General features: G+C 40.4%; 1 protein-coding gene and 1 long non-coding RNA gene across 5 annotated transcripts in view; one reads left to right on the plus strand and one right to left on the minus strand.

The window, feature by feature from the left end:
- abcc8 (ATP-binding cassette, sub-family C (CFTR/MRP), member 8) overlaps window positions 1-21,725 on the plus strand; it is a 65,494-nt gene extending 43,769 nt beyond the window's left edge. For 2 of the 4 annotated variants that reach the window (XM_015034076.1, XM_015034078.1), the window contains exons 21-39: window positions 1,568-1,652; window positions 1,920-2,000; window positions 2,763-2,900; window positions 3,012-3,137; window positions 4,030-4,126; window positions 6,844-7,091; window positions 9,592-9,758; window positions 11,051-11,278; window positions 11,381-11,473; window positions 13,199-13,301; window positions 13,571-13,684; window positions 14,896-15,016; window positions 15,199-15,329; window positions 15,409-15,487; window positions 16,065-16,173; window positions 16,679-16,782; window positions 18,944-19,077; window positions 20,863-20,925; window positions 21,419-21,725. In XM_015034076.1, the coding sequence (XP_014889562.1) occupies window positions 1,568-1,652; window positions 1,920-2,000; window positions 2,763-2,900; window positions 3,012-3,137; window positions 4,030-4,126; window positions 6,844-7,091; window positions 9,592-9,758; window positions 11,051-11,278; window positions 11,381-11,473; window positions 13,199-13,301; window positions 13,571-13,684; window positions 14,896-15,016; window positions 15,199-15,329; window positions 15,409-15,487; window positions 16,065-16,173; window positions 16,679-16,782; window positions 18,944-19,077; window positions 20,863-20,925; window positions 21,419-21,556 (2,359 nt within the window). In that variant the 3' untranslated portion in view covers window positions 21,557-21,725. The remainder of the gene's footprint in view (window positions 1-1,567; window positions 1,653-1,919; window positions 2,001-2,762; window positions 2,901-3,011; window positions 3,138-4,029; window positions 4,127-6,843; window positions 7,092-9,591; window positions 9,759-11,050; window positions 11,279-11,380; window positions 11,474-13,198; window positions 13,302-13,570; window positions 13,685-14,895; window positions 15,017-15,198; window positions 15,330-15,408; window positions 15,488-16,064; window positions 16,174-16,678; window positions 16,783-18,943; window positions 19,078-20,862; window positions 20,926-21,418) is intronic. The other 2 variants (XM_015034079.1, XM_015034077.1) reach the window with 2 other exon arrangements.
- On the minus strand, window positions 5,597-6,837 carry LOC106948436 (uncharacterized). Its single transcript, XR_001425170.1, has 2 exons — window positions 6,445-6,837; window positions 5,597-6,326 (listed from the first exon to the last, which is right to left on the minus strand). It is a non-coding gene; the product is annotated as an uncharacterized LOC106948436 (long non-coding RNA).
- Window positions 21,726-22,145: the final 420 nt, after the last annotated feature.

Below are 22,145 nucleotides of genomic sequence, written 5' to 3' on the forward strand. Positions count from 1 at the left end.
CACATGCTGTGAAACACCTGTGCCTCCAAAACCAAAAAAACACACAGCATTGCTAGCGCACAGTCAAGCCCACACTCATGAATTTCACAGCGAATGGTTGGTTTGAAAGGCTGCTTTCTTGATCTTATGGCAACAGCCTGACTCTCTGCAGGTCTAATGGAGTGTTAATCATTTTCCCTTCCTTTCATATAGCACTAATGGCCCTGTGAGCTTTGTTGTTGTGGATTTGTTCTGTGAAACAAAGCCTCCTGTTGCTTTGCCGCTAACATTTTTGTCATGCTGTTTGGAGAAATACAGACAAGCCGTGTGCCGCTGCAGCAGGCGTTTCTGCACGTTTGTGTTTCTCGTGGCGATGATGGGTGTCATCTTCACTGCCAGCTGCAACATGCAGTCGTTGGTTTGTGTGGTTCTGTGGATAAGCTACTGTTTTGCAATGACCTTCCACCTACTGAACTTAAAAACCTGATGCTCATTCAGCTGAAACTCGACATTTATATACACTGTAAAATCTACATTTTCATCACAGAATGACATTAAAACAGATTAAGCAACTAGTGATCACTATGAGAGTTTTAGACCTAAAATTAGGCTGTAAAACCAATTTTGTTGAAGTGTAATTATTTTTGATTAATGTTGGAAAATCGACAGAGATCATTTTCTGCTTCTTTTTAATGTAGCAGAGATCACTCTAATAAAGGTCAACATTTCATTTTAGGATTATGAGACGGAGTGGTTTATAACCCGGAAGAAACATATTTGTGTTTTATAAATAATTATTATTATTGAAGGTTTTTGTGGCTCTATTGGTCTTTATTCATTAGCACTAAATGGACCGGGAATCGAACCGGAGACACCTTTGCATTATGGTGTGCCTGCTCTGCCACTGAGCTGTGCTGCAACCCATTATACAAATTATCTAATTGATTTTGAATTAATGTCTTAATTGATCATTACGTTAGTGTGGCCATTTGTTCCTGTTAACGCAGCCAGATCAGACTCTTGGCACACAGATCTGCTTTGTCTTAAACTTAATTAAAATTGAACACGTCTTGCAGTGAATCTAAAGGAGTCCTCCTGACTCTGTTTTGCAACAGAATCGACAAATAATTCTTGCTCTAGAAACAAAGCTGCTCTCCTAAAGCTAAAGCACTGATTTCATGATGCATCAGTTTGTTTTTTTTGGGTCATGGAGTTATGTCATTGTAGCCCTCATACGGCTCCATTCGATTGGGCTAATGCACATCATGTAAAAGATGACTGCATTTGATAAACAATGTGGGCTGCAAGGTTTAGTAATTGCATTTTAAATTCAAATTATATTAATGGACAGCTCCTCTGCTTTCTGTGTGGAGCTGAAATCGACTCGATTGACCTCTTCATCTCGCAGCCGCTGCCGTTTCCGCTGTTTTTGCTTTCGCTTCAGGTTGGGTTGTGGTCTGCATACCTAGCCGCAGCTGGTATGTAAAAATCATTGAAATGACAGCTGGAGAGCACAGCTAAAGAAAGCAGCAGCGTTGTTTCTGTCTGCCAGCTGATTTCTGCCCTCATTTGTATTCTGCGTTTGCAGATACAAAGCCGTCATCGAGGCCTGCTCCCTTCAGCCTGACATCGACATCCTTCCACAAGGAGACCAGACAGAGATCGGTGAGCGGGTCAGTACCACCTGGAGTATTCTGTACATATTACATAAGTCCTCAAGTCATTTTTCATCATTACTGTGCAGCAAGGCTTTGATTTTTCTGCTTGCATGGAGCTGGACTGACCTCATTTAGTCAAAGCACTGTTCTGCTGCAATTTCTTTTTTGTGCGCTTCTAATGATGGAAATAAATCATTATCTCCTTTGTTTTTTTGTTTCATATTCATATTAACTGTTACCAAAAGCCTTTGGGTTGCTATTTTTTCCTATCTTCTTGTGCAGGGTATCATCTTATCAGGAGGACAGAAACAGCGGATCAGCGTGGCCAGAGCCTTGTACCAGCAGACCAACGTTGTCTTTCTGGTGAGTCTGTACAGACACACAGCAGAGAGGGTTTTATCAAGAGAGTCACTTTGGTTGATTGGTTTGATATTTCAGCATTCGGTCAGACGTGATTCTATTTCTGAAACTGTCCTGCATAACAAAAATAGCAGCATACACCTTCAGCTCAGAGCAGATGACTCTGAGATGTCAGATCCTGATGGATTTTAGTCTTTTAGGACATATTTGTTTCATGTGACTTATTTCCCCCCTCTGCCCCCCAACACACACACTCACAATCTATTTTGCTTGGTTCCTAACATGTGAAAGTGTGTAAAATGAATGTTTTGCACCTCTTGCAAAATGTAGGGAGAATCACTACGTTTTACCCTGACCTGAGCAACATGTTGTTTCTTTTTTGTCCACTCATAGAAATAAAAGCGGGGGAAAAACGCATACAAAACATATATCTTAAGGTATTTTCATGTGTAAGAATGGCCCAATAAAAGTGCTGAGTACAGTACAAACTGAGTTTTATTTACTTTTCCTCCACTTTTCATGAACCCCTCTGTGCATCACACTAAAACACTGACAAATGTGAGAAAGTCAAAGTGGTATTAACTCTCTTGCAAGGTACTAATTTGTGTCATGTTGGAGGTGAAAAAACTTTTGAAATCATTTCTCCTTCTCATTTTTCCCACATCCCAAAAGCCTCAGAGCTGTGCAGACGTTTAGCGTTCCACTGTTTGTTCTGACACACGGTTGTTTTCTTGCACTTTGAAACGTCTGCTTATATATTTTTAGGATGACCCATTTTCTGCTTTAGACATCCACCTGAGTGACCATCTGATGCAGGACGGCATCCTGAAGCTGCTGAGGGAGGAGAAGAGGACGGTGGTGCTGGTCACACACAAACTGCAGTATCTGCCACACGCAGACTGGGTAGGACCACTCGGTCTGGCTTCCTTCACTCAAACATTTTGTTGACGCTTCATCACCAAGACGTCTCTAAAGTGCACACATGTATTCTGTGGCTGCGCTTCTTCACGTCAGATTATCGCCATGAAAGACAGGACGATCCAGACTGAAGGGACTCTGAAGGATATCCAGAACTCTGAACCAGAACTGTTCAGGCAGTGGAAGACCTTGATGCACAGGCAGGACCGGGAGTTTGAGACGGTGATTAATGACCTGCACTTACAGTATTAATGAGTTTTTAATGACTCCGAGTCAGCATTTAGTGAGACACCGCTTCTTTTAATTTGAGAAATTTCTGAGCAGGCCACTCTAGGAGCTTCAAGAGAGCATTAGATAAGTGCTTTTATTAGGAAAAATATATCCAGTCCGGGTCAGAAGTTTATTATCACTGGTAAGATTGTTTTTTCACAGTGGACTGATTGTACAGCAAACAGAAGTAGAAAAATAAAAAAAAATATATGTTTTTTATTTAAACCTGATCATACATGCAGGTTAAGATTCATACACACGCATGGACATTTGGGTAAACGCCGTCAACGAGGTTTCTGAGTGAATATCTGGTCTGTCATCTCAGATGGATTGGTTTTCTTTTGTGCCACAGATGCAACTTTTAAGCACATTAACCACATTTCCAGCAGGACGACATGCAGGTCATTCCAGCAGACTGCTGTTATCTTGATTTGTCCATTTCAAAGCCAGTGCTAATACGTAATTGGGATCATTGTCCTGTTGGAACTCCAATTAAGTATAGAAAATTGGTCAGAATAACCCAAAACAATCCATAAACCAGCACAGTTTGACAGGAGAGGGATCCAGAGGACGCTGGCCAGTACAACAAACCTTCAAGTTGGACTGAAGTCCTTTAACCTTCCCTCAAAACAACAACTAGATGACTGAAACATATTTTAGTGTTCTAACATTACCAAATACAAATTCACAGTAAATTGCAATCACATGCATCAAAATCAGGTAAATGTTGATTATTCAAAACATGAAATCCATATGGCAGTCATGCCCATGATAAGATGTAAACCTTCCTTGGAACTGTGCATAGAACCATTCCTGAACCTGTTTTTTTTTTTGTTTTTTTTAGGAAACTGTGGCAGAGAACATGACGAATCTGGAGAGGAAAAACCTGCGAAGGGCCATGTACTCCAGAGAAGCTCTGAGGACGGAGGAGGACGAGGAAGGTGAGAGGAGACGGGGGAAACAAACCAGCTGGAGCAAATTTATGCGTGACTGCAGTCTGAGCTTCTCTGATTTCATCCTGGCTGATAATATGCAGGATGACATTTACCTTCACCTGCTGTGTTTGCTGAGAAGCATCTGCTACGTTGAAGCTTAGGCTCACCAGGCTTACTTTAATATGTAAGTCTGTAGTAATCCATGTGACTCCTAGTGCTTTTATTTTCTGCATTATGGTTGACGCAAACACTTCAGAATAGATAAATAATCTCAGTCTTCTTCTTGGCTCTCGTTTTGACTCACCAGGCGCTCAGAAATGTCACCCCCCCCTCTCAGCCCAGCAGCGTCCTGCTGTGACTCTGTGTGTTTGTGTTTGTCTTTGACAAAAAGGTGAAGGTGTTGAACTGCAGATGCTGCGCTCTTTATCTGTGCTCTGTGTTGTCTCCCGTGTGCTGGCGGCACCTCGGGCTGGACTTGTGCGATGTCTCCGGCAGCAGCGGTTGCCGTCCTTGCCTTTGAGCAAACAGGTGTGGCCAGAAAACGCATGGTTTGGATAGAGAAATGGCAACAAAGCAGCCATTGTGGCACTGCGATGCTGGTAGCAAACTGCAAAGTGTGTGGATTTCTGCGTTTTAGAAAACCGTCATTCCTTCGTAGCAAAGCCTTTCTCTCACTTCCCTCTGAAACGTTCCCAACTCCTGCTTAGGCGACTGAATGACAGCATGGCTGTAGGTAACTGTTGACCTATTTTTACCCCTGCTGGTTATTAAGCCTGATTTCCTCCTGCTCTCCCTCTGCTTCCGGCATGTCTGAGCCCAGAAGGCACTGACATGGAGCCTCATGCGCCGACGCCTGCTGCTGCATGGTGTGATGTGTTGTATTTACTCTTCGTCGTGAATGAGGAGGTGGAAAGAGTTTTAATCACCAGGTGCCGCAGCCCTCCGCTGACAGTGCCCTGCAAAAGTATCCATGCTCCCTGAACTTTCTGCTACATTGCAGCCACAAAGTTTGTTTGTTGGAATGTTCCGGAAATAAACCAACATTAAAAAGCACACCATTGTGAAGTTGAAGGAAAAATTTAACTTTTTTGTTTTGTTTTGTAAGCAAAAAGTTGTGGTGTGTTTTTTACTCATTCTTTAAGTGGGGAGAACTAATTAGGTTTACAGTACAGAGGTAAGTGTTTTATTATGTCATTACAACTTGCGCATAATTATCAAGTTCAACAGTATTCTTGAACTGATCTGAAGTGTTATGCTCAGCATTACATTTGTGAACCAACATACATTATAGAATCATGACGTCATCAGATCATATTTTTTCAACACTGAAATCAGCTGTATAAATGTTCAAAACTTCAGTTTGCAGGTTCGCTTGAGCAGAAAGGGAGTAACGTCTGGGGATGTCCTGAACATTAACCCTTTACAATCCAAAATCCTCACTGCTGTCCAATACTTAACTTTTTTTTTTTCATAGACTCAATTTAAAATGATTAACTTATCAAGCATTTTTTATCCAAAAGTTCACACCACTTGATGAGTGTTCAACAAGTTGATGAGAGTTAAGTTATGCTCGCTTGAGATATTTTATTAAACACAATGTTTTGTTTTATTTTGCACCTGAGCTGTGGATTTCTGCAGCTCCTCCAGAATTATCAGGGACCATTAAGGAATGCTTTAACTGTTTGATTTAGTGGCCATTTCCCTCTGATGATGAATTAACCTTCCATCCATGATGTTTTATAACCTAATCCTACCTTAAATATCCCCACAGCTTCATCCCTGACCTTTCTGTTGTGTTGTTTGGTCATAGATGTTTGCTGAGTTTCCTCTGCAGCCTTCAAAGAATAGCTGAGATTGAATCACACATAGTTAGCATAAGTAACATATGGTAAATGACCTGCATTTGTATAGTGCTTTATCAAGTCTGAGGACTCCAAAGCACTTTACACTACAATCAGTCATCCACCCATTCACACATTATAGTTGTGAGCTATATAATAGCCACAGCTGCCTTGGGGCAGACTAACAGAATCTAGACTGCCATCCAATCGGCACCGGGCGCTCTGATTACCACCTACAGGTGAGGCAGGTGAAGTAATTTGCCCAACAACTGAGACGGACAGAGTAGGGATCCAAACCGGGAACTCACCGCTTACAGAAAACCCTGTCCACTGAGCCACTGGCACTTCTGACCAAAATGGTTGCACTAGATTTTCTTTCGGAGTCCTAAGTGGACTGATTACATGTTTTTGTCTAAAAGAAAAGGGGAAAACTGTCCTCTTAGCACAAAAAGTCCCCAACTTTGAGCTGCTCTGTGACTTAACACCCTAATAACATAGATTGAGGTTTGTGATTGTAAAGTGATGAAATTTGAAAAGTTCAAACGGTGTGAATAATTAGCAAAGCACAGAACAACTTATTAAAGTCTCTTCTCTGTCTTTATTAGCTGTTTTGCCCTAGAACTACTTCATAACAAAGGTGAATGAGGGAAATCATAAAAATGTATCTGACATGATAAAAAGAGGAGGAGGGAAGGAAAAGAGCAGAAGCTGGAACGATCTAAAAGTCAGAGAGCATTTGAGAAGTCACTTCAGATAGACACAGAAATAAGACGACTTATGTAAAAAAAAAAAAAAAAACTATGCAAGTGTACCAGTAAAACAAATACCACATTTGTTTTACCTGCTGCTTGACCTTTCACCTCCTCTCGCTCTTGACCCCAGAGGAATCGTTGGACAGCGACGATGACGACAACTTGTCGCAGGTGATGCGTCAGCGAGCCACCATCCCCTGGCGCTCCTGCAGTACCTACCTGTCCTCCGCCGGCCTCCTCCTCCTCACTCTGCTCCTCCTCTCACAGCTCTTAAAACACTCCCTCATGGTCGCCATCGACTACTGGCTGGCGCACTGGACGTCTCATGTCATCACGACCAAGATAGACGCCTCGGCTCACAACTGCACCCTCGTTAAGGTGAGTAGCTGATGAAAACCCGGCTGACTAAGCCTTCTCTTCCTTCACCGTTGTTTGTGCCGTGCTGCAGCGGTCCGGCCTCTCTACTGCGACCCTAAAGTAGATTGAGCTGAAATTGAGCTTGGATGAAGGTTTTAAGAACCGCTGTCTGAGTTAAAGTTGTGATTCATACTCATGTCTTCATGCAGCAACTCACCTCCGATGAGATTAAAAGGTTTTCACACTTCAGACACACATCTGGCTTTGCAGAAATGCTTATATATGTAAGGTTGTCAGATTAGGTGCTGCAAAAACAAACAAACAAAAAAAAACACTTTTACATTTGGGATGACGTTGCAATCTTTCAACATCCAGTGCAATGAACAGATTTCTATTCCTTGCAATTATTCAGTGGGTGTAATATCTGCAGAATTCCCCTCCAGTGAAATCATCACAGCTTTTTTACATTTTCTTCACGCTCTTCTCACTAATTCTCCACTGAATCTCAATTGAACAGAGCTGACCTAAAACCAAAACACAGAAATTGCCAGCACCAGATGGCGTGCTCACTAACCCACCCTGAAGCAGCAGCAGCCGCTCAGTCAGTCTGCATAGCAGAGCTGGAGTCACGTATTTATGGGAAAATCTGTGCCAAAATTTGAAATATCTTATTACAAAAAGCAGAATTGAATCTCTAAATTAAAGTATTCACGCCTCTTTAGCCACTTTCTTTCTACATGTGGTTTATTCATATATTTTTTTTTCACGCTGAACTTATAGCACATGAGAAACATGTGCTATAAAGCTTCAATCCCCATTCACTGTAAACATGGTGAGGAAAGCTGTGCTGCGCCATTCGCACTCAGAGGTCACACCAACTGTTTTCTGGTTGTCGTATCCAAGACGAGTAAAGCAACAACTTTATTAATAGTTTTACGTGTTCATGTCCCACAGACGGAAATTTGATACCAGGTCAGGCAACAAACAGAGTCAGCTGGCCATGAGGGCTGCAGCGTCTGAAAAGCTCTGGAGAACACAAGCACACTAAGAGCACAGCTAAGTGTTCAGAAATTGTCACCGAGCGTATCTTGTTTGGCGGAGCTTCAGAGACGCTCTGCCAGGTTTATCTAATCTGCTCTGTGCAATAGACTAATCCACATGGGGACATTCAGAAGTCCTGTTTGGACATCAAGCACACACACGCACGCACGCACGCACGCACACTTCCCATGAGCAGCTCAGAACTAAGGAGACGGGAGAATTCAACCTGCATTTTCACCACACTGGACAGACAATAAGCCGAGTTTAGGCTTTATGAAACTGTAGCAGGAACACACAGGTAGGAATATTTTTAAGTCAGAGGACAAAGCAATCTTTTAGGTTTGCTTGACATTGTCCAAAGTAAAAAAAAGGCAGATTTAGTCGCTGTAATCTGCTTTTAAAATGTGCCGTAACTTGTAAAAGTCACATTTTATTACATTCCAACCACAAACTTCCATATATTTTTGGGAGGCTTTTGTGAAATAACAAGGGTTTCAAATCTTTCTACAAATAAACTCTTACATTTTTATTTAGCACTACTGAATCAAAGCTTTCTAAAACCAGCCTTCATTGATGAAAAATGTCCTTATCGGTTTTGGTTAATATATTTGGGGTTGTTGTCCTGCTGTAAGGTGAACCACATGGATCGTTTTATTTATGTTGTCAGAGTAAATAGCTCAGCCCTTTAGATTTTATTTATGAAACCTTTTGATATCCAAATATCATTTTATTTCCACTTTACAATCTTGCACTTCTTTGTTTTTCTCAAAACAATCTCTCTTAAATACAAAGAAGTTTGACAAAATGAGGAAAGGTTGAGAATGTTGATGAGAAGTTATGAGAATATTTTTAAAGCTTTGTTCTCATTTACATGTTCACCAATTTTACTGTCGTCATAGTTTTTTTTTTTTTTTTTTGCTTTGGATGATATTACCAAGATCTAAGCAAATCTTAATATAGATGTTGTTAATGTTAATAATTCAATTGCTGTCACATATGAACTCATCTTCTTACCACGGCTTTAAACACTAATGGAACAATTAATTTGATTTGATTAATTACTGGTTTTGGTTTGATTCCTTCAGCCAGAAGCAGCTCAGTTTTTAATTATACTTGGAAGCCTTGTGTTGTCTCCTTCATGTGCTGCATGGCTCTATTAAATCACTAGAAGAACACAAAAATACTCATAAAAAGACAAAGAAAACACATTTGAAGTGCAGGTTGAAGCTGCTTGAACTGAAGAGAGAGAGAGGGAAACAACAAAGCATCATCAGCTCTTCCTTTTCTCCCTTTTTGTTTGTTCAAAAGTTGCCAGCTCAGCTCTGAGCTTCTCTGGCTTCTGCTGCATTAGATGGCTAATTTTTAACCAGCCTCACAGCTTAATTATGCTGGTAATTATAGCACAGGCAAACAAAGTGACACCTCCTCAGATACTAAGTGTTACATCCATCTTGTTGATAAATGTGCCTCTGTGCTGCAGGACTGTGGCTTCAGCCACTCGTGGTATCTGTCCGTGTTTAGCGTGCTCTGCTGCCTTGGCATCGTCCTCTGTCTCGCCACCTCTGTGACCGTGGAGTGGACGGGCCTCAAAGTGGCCAAGGAGCTCCACCACAACCTGCTCAACAAGATCATACTGGCCCCCATGAGGTAGGGCACCCACAGTGCGGGCCTGCCTCATCTGAGGTGAAAACAGGATGTCAGTGTGCTGTGTGTCTCTCTCTCTCTGGGTCCATGTGCAGAACATCGCTTATATGAAGGGACGCGGTTAAAAGCACCTTCATTTGGCCTCGTTACTCAGAGCGCAATCTGTTCTCTGGCACGTCTCTGAAAACAGACATGCGTGTTTGTACGCCCTTCGTAGACACTCGCACGCGCAAAAATAAAAATAAAAACCCTCGCTGTACTCACTCAGCACCAACCGATTTAAACCGAAACGGCTGATTGGAAAGACTGCAAACAGAAACTGCTGATTAGTTCAATACTTAAATGTGGGGATCTTTAGATTTAAACTTGCATGAAAAAAATGTTGAGTAGTAAGTAGAAGGTAAGGAGTTTGAAAATAGGAATAGGAAGTAATATATGATTAAAAATCACTGAATAATTATCAGTAAAAGGAAAAAGCCAATAATAGTGAAAAGTAGCTAATAACTAAGAAAAGTTGACTAAATAAGATGGTAATATTTATATGTTAATCAAATATATAAGGAACCAGAAAGTTATAAGAACGTAATATTAAAAAGGAGAAAGTCCTAACATGTAGATATTATCGAAGAAGAATTAAGTGTTAATTGCATCAATACTGAGTATTAACTAAGTCTTATATTGCAAGTAGCAATCTATTGATTAGAAATAGATAAACAGAAGTGGGTAAGTAAGAAATAAGGAAGCCATAATCAATTTAACTTAATTCAAACTACGGTAAGCAAGTTTCATCTTGCAGTTCAGTAATAATTTAAAGTAATAAGTTAATTAAAATAAAAAACTCAGTTTCCTTTGTTTATTCTTGCTAAATTATGATAAAATATGTATCAAGTTTGTAGGCGAAAGCAAATTTGAGTCCCGTTAACTCCAATTCAACCAGAGTTTGATCATTTAATATTTGGGCTTTAAGTGATTGAACCTCAAATTAACTATATAATCAAAATGGAATAAATTTTGTCCTGTTTGTCTTTTTAAAAGCCAAAGTATAATAATTTGTTGTAATTAATCTCTGTACCAGTGAATTTAGTTTACTTATAGATCTATTGATTAGTTACACATTCACTCAGTAACCGATCATTTTAATTTATTCCGGTTTATTTCAACAATTTCAATTCAACGGAGGAAACAAAACATATCGAATAATAACGTGCAACGTTAGCTGATCCATTTCATAATAATTAGTTATTACATTGATCACAATTGCATATTTAATTTCCTTTCCCCTTTGTCCTGCTGAGGCTGTTTGAGACGACCCCGCTCGGCAGCATTCTCAACCGGTTTTCCACGGACACAAACACGATCGACCAGCACATCCCCACCACCCTGGAGTGTCTGTCCCGCTCCACCCTGCTGTGTCTCTCCGCCCTGGGCGTCATCTCTTATGTGACGCCCGTTTTCCTCATCGCCCTGCTGCCGCTGGCTGTCGCCTGCTACTTCATCCAGAAATACTTTCGAGTGGCTTCAAGGTGAGTCAGCTGGTTTGGAATATTGCGGCTTTATGATGCCCTTTAGTAGCACAATTTGAACTGTGATTGATATTTTCCTTCTCCTGTTTGCCTGCTGGTCAGGGACCTGCAGCAGCTGGAGGATGCAACACAACTCCCTTTACTCTCCCACTTCTCTGAGACGGTAGAGGGGCTCAGCACGATAAGGGCTCTCAGGTAAAATGCAGACATTCTGCCCTCAGATCTGCAGACAAAAGAGCTTGTAACCTATAATACTAAAATTGAAGGAAGACAGAGATAAGTGGGGCCTGGGATTTAGGTTAAATGCTGTAAAAATTGACCTGAATTTTCAGAAAGCTGTTTTTTTGGGGGACGATTAAAGATAAGAGAAATACGTTTTTTAGCCATGGTGGTATTCTATAAGAAAAAGTCCTGAATGAAAAGCTTGAAGATATAATAACTTACTTTCTGGTAGGGTTTCCAGAAGCTGTTTTTACATTTTTCATGATGGTATGACAGTAAGCAAAATCTATCAAAACACATTCACCTTCAATCGGCTTTGTATGCGTCCTTTTTCTGAATCTAGCCTAAAAAATGTTAATTTTTAATGCAAAATATAAGCAGAAACCTGCATGTCTAAAGTGTGTCAGATTCATACTTTTATCTGCCTTCATAAGAAAGGATTAATCACCACTCACTATTCTGAATGTTTACATTTTTTATTATATTGACCAGCAGGGAGAGTTAAAACATTCTTCTTCTTGCTTTGGATAGACACTCCAAACTAAGACAGTCTTTGTCATTGTTTATCTTTGGTCAGTAAATGATGTCAATATATGGCAAATTCATTTTCTTTCTTTGGTTTTGGTCTGGGATTTGATGTTGTTATTGCCACCTACTGTCTCAACATGGCTATCACAGGATTTTAGTTACATTTGTGTGTGTGTGTTTTTTTTTAACAAAATATAATTTAAAAAAAAAATCTGAATTTGTCAAGTCCCAAATGATCTAGCTTAGAGAAAATAACATATAAAAGTGTTTATTTTTGGCAAAGAGATGGTAGAATGACTGAAGTTTACATGTGCAGAGCGACTTGCTTGATTTCAGCTTTGAGTGAATGACGCTTCAGCATTGTCCTCTGATGTTTCTGATATTGCAGCAAATGAAATGGGAATCTCCAGCTAAGTTAAGCTCTCTGTGATTCTTAAAAAACATTTAAAAATGTTCCATTGTTACATATCCCCCACATTTGCTGCTCTGTTACAAAATGTTTGCAAATGTCTATAAAATAACAGAGCAATGAACCCATAGTAACGCTGTTTAATCTCACGCTATCCTATGCAGATGCTTTGTCTGCACTGATGAAGCTTCACTCCCCTCAGCATGCCACATGCTTGCAGTAGCTGCCATGCAACGGAGTTTGACTTATTTTCTGAACAATTTAACTAACATTAACTTTCCACATCCCAACAATGAACTGTTTTTGTTTCTTTTTATATCAAACATAGCTACTTATGCTACAGCATGGGGCTACAAAATGTACTTAATGTTGCAGTAAACACAGCGATAAGGTCACCTGATCTCATGCTTCTCTATACAGATGTATTGGAACAGCTTCCACAGCTGGTGAATTGGACTTATGTTCTAATCAATTCAGTCAATATCAATTATCAACTTTTCTAACAGCAGATCTATTTGCTTCTTACATTTTACTCACCAAGAATTACGCTGGAAATCTTTTCTTTTACCGAAAACTACCATAGTAACATGTGTTACAGTTTGCTGGGTTAGACCCCTTAAATTTCATCATCCTGCTTCAGAATGACCTTCCTACTTTTTAATTCTGACTCTGATCCAGTCAGGCAGGAGAAAGCTGCCTGCAGGGAAGCCGGTAGAGTTTTGAAGATGTCGTGGAACAAATTAAATCTTCCCTCTCGGCAGATACGAGCCCAGGTTCAGACAGAGACTGCTGCAGTTTACCGACGCCAACAACATCGCCTCGCTCTTCCTCACGGCCGCCAACCGTTGGCTGGAGGTCCGAATGGTAATGAACCATCTGCTGTTTGGATCTTTGACGTTCAGATCAGTTCTGCTGCGGTGCTGGCCACTGTGCTGGCACACATTTATGCCAGTATGGAAGGATAACTGCTTTCTCTATTGAATTACTGAAATACTCATCACCATAAAAGGCAGTCTTCACATCATGTGCGATGTCTCAGCTGCTGCCAATAAGCCAGTCTACTCTTGTGAATCACTTTACCTGTGATATATGACATTCAGTCCTTCAGTGAGTCTCCTTGCTGTGGTCTGCAGGAGTACGTCGGAGCCTGTGTGGTGCTGGTGGCAGCTGTGGCCTCAATCACCAACTCTCTGTACAACCAGCTGCCCCCCGGCCTGGTGGGGCTCGGACTCACATACGCTCTCATGGTGAGCATGTTTTTAATCTGTACCAAATGTCTTGGAACATTTTTACCAAAAGGAGCTCATTTCTTTTTCATCTCAAGGTTCATAACCATGGGTATCAGTTCTTTAAAAGCCATTATGATTGGTATTTCATACTACGTTTCCTTTTTACTGAACATGTTTAATAAAAACATGTAATAATCGTGAAGGTTTAGAAAAACGTAAACTCAGTATTCTTCATAATAAGAATCAGACCACCTCATCAACCACATTTCTACAAACCTGAACTTTAATGTCACAGGAAATGTATGTTATGGATCAGCACTAATTATTGCACATTGAATGAAGTTGAAAGAAAATTTGAAAAAAAAAAAAAGGAAAAGATATTGCATAAATTTCTTTTCAGCCTCATGTACTCTGATCACACTAAATAAAAGATAAACTGGAAAAAAAAATCTCTATAATCCTTGCCCTAGCGGTTAATCAATAGGGACTGTCACGTCTTCCAGGTTGCCAGTTATACTCTTTAAATTTCCAGATGATAGACTAAACAATCTTCCACAACATATTTAAATCTGTTAAATTCATTTAACTCGTCTGCAGCTTTCCTAGGTCCTCGTGTTGCTGTTTGTAATGTTTTCTCTGAGACCTTCACAGGAAACTTTTAGCTAAGCAGAGATTAAATTACACACTCTGTTTACTTCAAGGCTGCTTGTTGCTCTAGGTTTTTGTTTAAGGGTAGCAAAAGGCACTCAGTAAAGGTAGCCAAGTGCACATTTGATATAAGATTGTAAAGAAAAAAAGATATTTAAAAAAAAAATTAGAATGATTTTTAGATTACTTTCAAAACACTGGGATTTGAATCGAAAACTTTGAATCTTTGACTGTAACATGGAAGTGACTACAGAAGCATGCTTGCATCAGCCTCTTTTTTCCTAACTAACTAGAAATTAGATCAAACATGTTTTTTTTTTCTTTTTTGCCCCACAACCCCCCCCCCCCCCCAGATTTCTCAATATCTTCCATTTTCTTTTAAATGTACTGCAATATTTTTCTCTCTGAAGTTTACTACTATCAAAAAAAAAAAAAAGTAATGTGGTAAACGTTATGAGCTGCTCTAAAAATCATCAATGTTTCAGACATAAAATCTTAGTCGTCGGGTCTCTCTGCTCGGTGGTGCGTCCAGACTGGAGGCGCTACATACTGTAACCGTCCTCCCTGTCCTCTCGTATCAGGTGTCCAACTACATGAACTGGATGGTGAGGAACTTGGCAGACATGGAGGTGCAGCTTGGCTCAGTCAAGAGGATTAATGGCCTGCTCAAAACCGAACCGGAGAATTACGAGGGACTCCTCAGTGAGTGGAGCAGACAGCGTTTTCTGCAAGCCCTAATCAACCCACTTCCTCTTTTACCTTATTTTTTATTCATTGCCTTTTTTGACGTTTATGCGTAACATGCTTCAAGTTCTTCTCATTCTGAGATGGTATTTTGCTGAGCGAGGCTGTGGTAACGTTTCTGTGACGTTTCTGCGTCTCAGGTGTGTCTCAGGTGCCCGACGGTTGGCCTCGACAAGGAGAGATAAAGATCCAGAATCTGAGCGTGCGCTACGACACAACGCTAAAACCTGTGCTCAAAAATGTCAACGCACACGTGCATCCTGGTCAGAAGGTGAGAAGAGCCTCTGCCTGCAGAAGCTGCTTTGCAGATCTGAGCGTTTCTCATGCCGCTACGATTTCATGTCTTTCAGGTGGGGATCTGTGGGAGAACTGGCAGCGGCAAATCGTCTTTCTCCTTGGCCTTCTTCCGCATGGTGGACATGTTTGAGGGTAAAATTGTTGGCGAATTAGTTCAATACAAGCAGCTGCAGATAGAGAGCAGAGAACGTGCTGGTAGTTCTGGTGCGGATGCATTTAAAAATGCTTAAAATAAACAAGCGTTTTATTACAGCAGCATCATTTCACAAAGCAAAACATTTTTTTAAAATTCATCATTTAATTTGAGAATATTTATTTGATGCAGAAATAAATACATGTTGGGTTGTTGGGTTGCTAAAACACCCGATGCCGACACTCCAGGGGTTCCTCGTTTGTTGTTTTGTAAAAACATACAACATAGTTCAACATTGTTCTACAAACGTAAAAAGGTTTTCTAGAAATAAACCTGCAGCGTTACAGATCCTCCTCCATACTAAACATTGGTACATGTATATAGCATCTAGTTGTTGCTATGGAAACTTAATTTTCAAAGATGCTTAGTATAAGATCATGCTTCTGTGATAAAAGACAAACTTAAAGGGCTTTCTACATATTTAACAGCCAATAAATGTATCTGTCTATATTCCAGCGCTGCTTTAAGCGTTTTAAAAAGAAGCGAAACAGGAACTTTGCTTTTCCTGTTTCACAGGGCGGGTTGTGATTGACAACATCGACATCTCCAAGCTGCCTCTGCAGACCCTCAGGTCCCGGCTGTCCATCATCCTTCAAGACCCCTTCCTGTTCAGCGGCACCATCCGGTACGACGAACTCCTCTGTCAACAGGAAGACTTGTTAATCGAGGCTCAGATCGGATCGTAGTTAATGAAGAGGGACGCAGGACATTTCCAGAACATTTGGGAAAACTGCGCCAGCCATTAATCGCACTTATCTGAAACATGAGAAGAGCTGCTCATAGATAAGAGGTCATTTCTCTGAAACGTTCAGAGGAGGTTTTTATTTATAGACCACAGTGGTACACCCCATAAAAGTCTTTTAATGTTGGGAAACAGACGACAGGGAATTAATTACGGCTTTGGATATTCAGATCAGCCGTAATGCAAAAGGTACAGTTTGGTTTTAGTCTCTGGTGTGAACAGCCTGATATCAGATGAAGTTTAAAATCAAAATCTCCACTGCCTCTCTGACATTTATTTTAGATTTCACAATCATATATTGACTCCAAAAATACTACCAGAAAGGTTTATTTACATATTATAAAGTACCGGCGCCTCTAAATGTCGCTTGGTGGACCCGTGTGTGCAGGTTCAACCTGGACCCAGAGATGAAAGCGACGGATGAGATGCTGTGGGAAGCTCTGGAGATCGCCCAGCTGAAGCCTGTCGTCAAAACCTTGCCAGGAGGTCTGGGTAAGAGGAAAACAAAACGCCAGCATTCACTTTACGATAAACCCGTTGGATAAGCTGCGCTTCAACTAATTAATAATCTCAGAGTTCATGTTCAGAGTGCCGTCATCGAGTATCTCCAGTCGAGGATCGAGGATCGTATCAAGTCACTTAGGCATTAAATTTTTAACTTAGCCGAACGTCTTTATACGGCAGATGTGACAGCTGACGCCTGCAGCAGACTCAGTCATATCAGATGTTATTGCGGCTTGCCAAAGTATTAATACAGCATGATTTTTTATTTATTTATTGCCAACATTGTAATTTTATTGACATTTTCTGATCGAAAGTGACAAATATTTCCTTGTAAAAATGGAATAAAAATGACATTTGCTTTGTAAAGCTCTGAGAAGTTTTGCATATATTTGTATTCAGTCGCTGTTTTAACATCTGGTAATAATTGTCAAATTCAAATTCATTCATGCACTTCAAAATGCAACAACTAGACTCACTAAATCCAGAAATGAAAGTCATAGAAGCCATACTTTCTACTCTACACACGGGTACGCCGGGTCACGTTGGAGCAGGACAATGATCCTAACTTACAGCTGAAATTGAACGAGAATGGTTTAGATAAAGGCATATTAATGTGGCAGAATGACCTAGTCAAAGCTCAGATCTAATATGTGGCAACGCTTAAATGTTTTTGTTAACAGACTCTCTCCATGTATCCTGATTTAGTTTTGAACTGTTTTGTAATGAAGAAGGGAAAATGTGTCTGAAAAGTGAGACAAAAAAAACAAAACACATTCGTCCACAACCCAATAGAAGATAGAAAGAGGGCAGGAGGGCAGAATACAAATACACCCCGCCCACTTTTCGTGTTTTTATTTGTAAAGAAAATCTATTTCTGTCAGTTTCCCTTGTCTTCACAATTAAGGACTACTTTGTATTACGCTACGTCAAAAAAGTCCATTAAATACGTTGAAATGTGTCATTTTAATGTGACAAAATGTGACAAAGCTTCAAAGGGGTATGAATACTTTTGCAAGCTTTTGTATGTGAAAGCAGTTAAGCTGCTGCACACACATCAACTCGCTGCATGAAGCTGTACACGAAGGTTTTTACTGCACTTTTTACACAGTTTTTCAAGAAAACAGAAGAGCAGCTGCGCTGCTAATGTTTGACTAATGCTAATCTCATCTGATGCATGTTTCCACGTCAGAGTCAGAAACCTGTTTTCTTTTGCAGAGTGTAGCACTGATGAAAGCAGGCATCTGGAAACTGAAGACAGATGCTAAATAAGACATTTGTGTGTGGACAGGGACTTTAAGGTTTAATTAAGTTTCCCTACGATTTAAGGAAAGTGTGTGTACAGTGCCTGTGTTGCATAATAAACAGTTTGAGGTTCACTTCATGGGTGATCATGGAGCTAAGAAAGTGAGAAAACATCAGAAATAATTAACGTCTCCTGTTTTGTTTTTTGTTTTTTTACTTTTTCAAATTTTTACTTTTATTCATTCTCTGTATTTTGAACCAGTATATAAAAATGTACTGGGGAGGAGAAGCCATAAATATTGCAACTTGTGAGGGAAATATTTATCAAGTTACAGCTACTATGTAACAGACAGAGGATCAGCTTAAGAATTTCACCTCAATTATTGAGCAAGTTTAGAGTTTCAAAAAGGCCACTTATAAATGTTGCATACCTGTCACTGTGCTCATGGGAACAGATGTTTATTGGACTCACTGGGATCTGGTCAGTTTAACACTTTTTTCCAAAAACAAAAAACAAAATGTTAACTAGTAAAATACATTATTCTAGTAGCTGCTATATTAGCAGTTCATATGGAGACAATTATACAGTCGATCTTATGTTTAGGATTTCTCCATCATAAAGGTTCAAATACATTAAAAAAAAGTTATTCTGATTTCAACATCTCAAGCTTTGTATATTAGGTCAATCTTTTATTACTGTAGCTTAGTCCCTTGTTACTAACTGTGATTCCAATGGTAAAAAATTTGTTATAAAACCTACTAATAGTATAAACATCATATTATAAAGTTAAAAAATACAGAGCAAAAGTTCAAAGTTCTCTTCTGCTTTCCCGTATTCAGTCCACATTCGAGCCTTTATGACGACTTTGTGGTTGTCGTTCATGAAGTTTGTGGTTGTTGTTTTCAGACGCCATGGTGACGGAGGGAGGAGAGAACTTCAGCCAGGGTCAGAGACAGCTCTTCTGCCTGGCCAGAGCCTTCGTGAGGAAGAGCAGCATCCTCATCATGGACGAAGCCACGGCCTCCATAGACATGGCGACGGTCAGTACGCGTCTAACAAGAGAAACATCTCGAGGCGATGAAATGGAGACGAGGCGTTTTAGGAAGGGAGGCGCAGGAAATGAGAAAAGCCGAGATAGGAGTGGGGCGACGGAAATGAGAGCTCACAAAGTTCCCTGGGTGCATTTTAGCTGCCAGCGACGGCGCAAAGATAACGACAAACGAAGATGTTTATGGGATAAAACTCCAGATACGATGAAGTGTAAGAGGCAGATTGAAATGTTTCAAGGAGAAATTAATGACAGTGAGTCTCACATGATCTTAAATTAAAAATATTTACTTCTATAATTAATTATTGAGACCCACAGATTTGGTCAAAGGTTTACACCTCATTCTGAATCCCATATTCATTTTTGGACTTTTACTGAAACCTTCCAGTTGTTCTCGTTGGTGCTGAGTTTGTTAATTCTGCATTCAGCTGCAGCGACTTTGCAAACAAGAAATGGATGCTGAAATTTGTATCGGATGTGTATTTTCTCTAAACCAACTCAGGGTCAAAATGGTCTGTACAGGCTCAAAACATATGCGCATAAACCACTGTTAATATTTGATTTAGTAGCAAGTCGCATCTCACCCAGTTCTGTTTTGTACCCATCAACAACTTTCTGTCATGATTCTGGAAGGATATATATTTTTACCGGACTGATTTCCTGGCACACATCCCGGCTTTTAAGCAATAAACATTCAGCAATTTTTAGGTATTTTATTTAGAAATGCCATCTCTGAAGCTTAGTCTGCTTTATCTTTTCCAAAGCCAACCAACCGTGTGTAAGCCTCAACCATCTGGCCGCAGACTGTCACCTTTAGAGAAAAGGAAATGTTTAGGATGCCCAGAATCAAGATAACACCATGACTCAAACGTCCCATAAACTGGAAGAAGCCGGGACATCAGAGGATGACAACCAATAGAGAACATCCTGCTAGAAAATCAGCTAATTCAAATTCGACTGAAATTTTTAAATGTCTACAGAGACAGAGAGTAGTGGTGCTGGTCCATAAAGCGGTTGAAGCCTGGACACAGTTTGGTCAGGGCACTGATACCAAACATACGATAAGTTAGGGCTTATTGTTAAGGTGCTAACAATAAGCCTCTGGAACGCTCCAGACCTTACTGACAATGGAAAGGCTCTGCTTAAAAGCAGGGTCAATGCCAGGAAGCTAACTCGTTTACAGAAGTGTTAAGGAGCGGGATCAAATAAAGGAAGTTCCAGAATAATGTGCCATTCAGTCCTAAACAGTCACCTCAAGCTAAACATGTGGATAGTCTTTGACAAGAACTGCGCTTGATAAATACGAACTACTGTGGCAGGGAGAGAGGGAGACGATCAGACGTGGAATCCCAGACCGAGGATTTTAGAGCGAGGAGGAGAGTTGGAAGCAAGCAGAAGTGCTGGAGAGGGTACGCACGAAGCCGAAAGAAGGTGAAATAAAAGAAGGCAGAGCTAAGTGCGTATAAGAGCCTGAGGGGAGTTTCTGTACATTCAGATATCCCTCTCTTGAATGTTCACTGACAAACAGCTCCACTTTGAGCTTACAACAACGTAGCAGGAAAGCCCTGGAGGAAACACAGTTCAGCTTTTAGTGCACACAGATAAACATGATAGAGGGCAGGAGGAAGAATATATGTGTGTGTGTGTGTTTTTGTTTGTTTTGTTTTTTCATTACAAGCGTTAAGTTAAATCTTAATAAAAATCTCATATTTTTATGCAAAGTGGAATCTAACGTGTGCATGTTTGAAACAGCATTCTCTTGCTCTGCATCCCTCAGGAGAGCATCCTGCAGAAAGTGGTGATGACCTCTTTTGCTGACCGGACAGTAGTAACTATAGCAGTGAGTACCTCTTCCTCCTCCTCCTCCTCCTCCTCTTCCTCCTCCTCTTACACTGCAGCAGCTCTTCAGGGATTCCTACAACATAGCGGCTATACATTTCTGCCCCGAGAGTGCTGACTTTCATCCTGCTCTGCTAATGTGTTTCTCATAAATGGTTGCAGTTATTCTGCTGCAAGATTATGAAGCAAAGAGGGGAAACTAGGTCAGAAGGAAAGAAGGAATGAATGAACGTCCCCGACTTGTTTTGTTTTTCTCGTCCTCATAAAAGTTTTCCAAAAAAAACATGAATCTGCCAATGCCGATTGTTTGTATTAAAGAATATTCAGCTATTTTAACTCTATATCTTCCATTTGCAAACTCATTGATTTATGCATCATCACAACACTGCATCCAAGTTTTGAAAGAGAGGACAGTGAGTCGGTTTGACTTCTTCGAAGCTTTCTCTCTGAGCTGTCCCAGTGCAGTAATGGATCCCTTCTTCTCCGCCACGCAGCATCGAGTCCACACCATCCTGAACGCCGACCTGGTCATTGTGATGAAGCGGGGGATCATCCTGGAGTACGACACACCCCAGGCCCTGCTTGACAGAGAGGACAGCGTCTTCGCCTCCTTCGTGCGAGCGGACAAGTAGAGGAAGCGGCACGAGAAGAGGACAGCTTCGGAAGCGTCAAAGGAAGACATTCAAAGTGCAATTGTCCCATGGAATATATATATTCCTCTTATTTTTTAATCATGCTGTATTATATTTGTACATAAAAATGATTGATTCTTTGTTAATAAAACATAAATTATCATCACAACGTGCTCGGACTCTGGGGTTTTCAGGACGGTGATTTTTTTATTACTGCAGATGAAGAGAAAAGAGCTGAGCGGGTAACTGCTGCGCCTGCACACACGTCATCCCTGCTCAGTTGCTCAGTCAGTGAATACATTTCTCTATACAATGGATGATTTTGAACATTGTCATGATTGGTTATTAAAGATGGAGGGGATAGTTTGTTGACCCCTTTAATCTTAAAGAATATAATCTCTTTCAACGATTTCAGATTTAGTTCATAATGTCTCCACCCAAAGATGCAGCTTACTTTGACTAGTCCCAAAAAGTATTGAATTTGTAACTTCATTCTTTTAATTCAATTCACTCTGATTGCATCCATCACTACTCTCAGCACAGTGGCTGATTTGTAAAAAAAAAAACACTCGGCGTTTTTTTGACTGCT

This window comes from Poecilia latipinna, unplaced genomic scaffold (assembly GCF_001443285.1).
Source record: "Poecilia latipinna isolate Pla-1442-1.1 unplaced genomic scaffold, P_latipinna-1.0 Scaffold287, whole genome shotgun sequence".
NCBI lineage: Eukaryota > Metazoa > Chordata > Actinopteri > Cyprinodontiformes > Poeciliidae > Poecilia > Poecilia latipinna.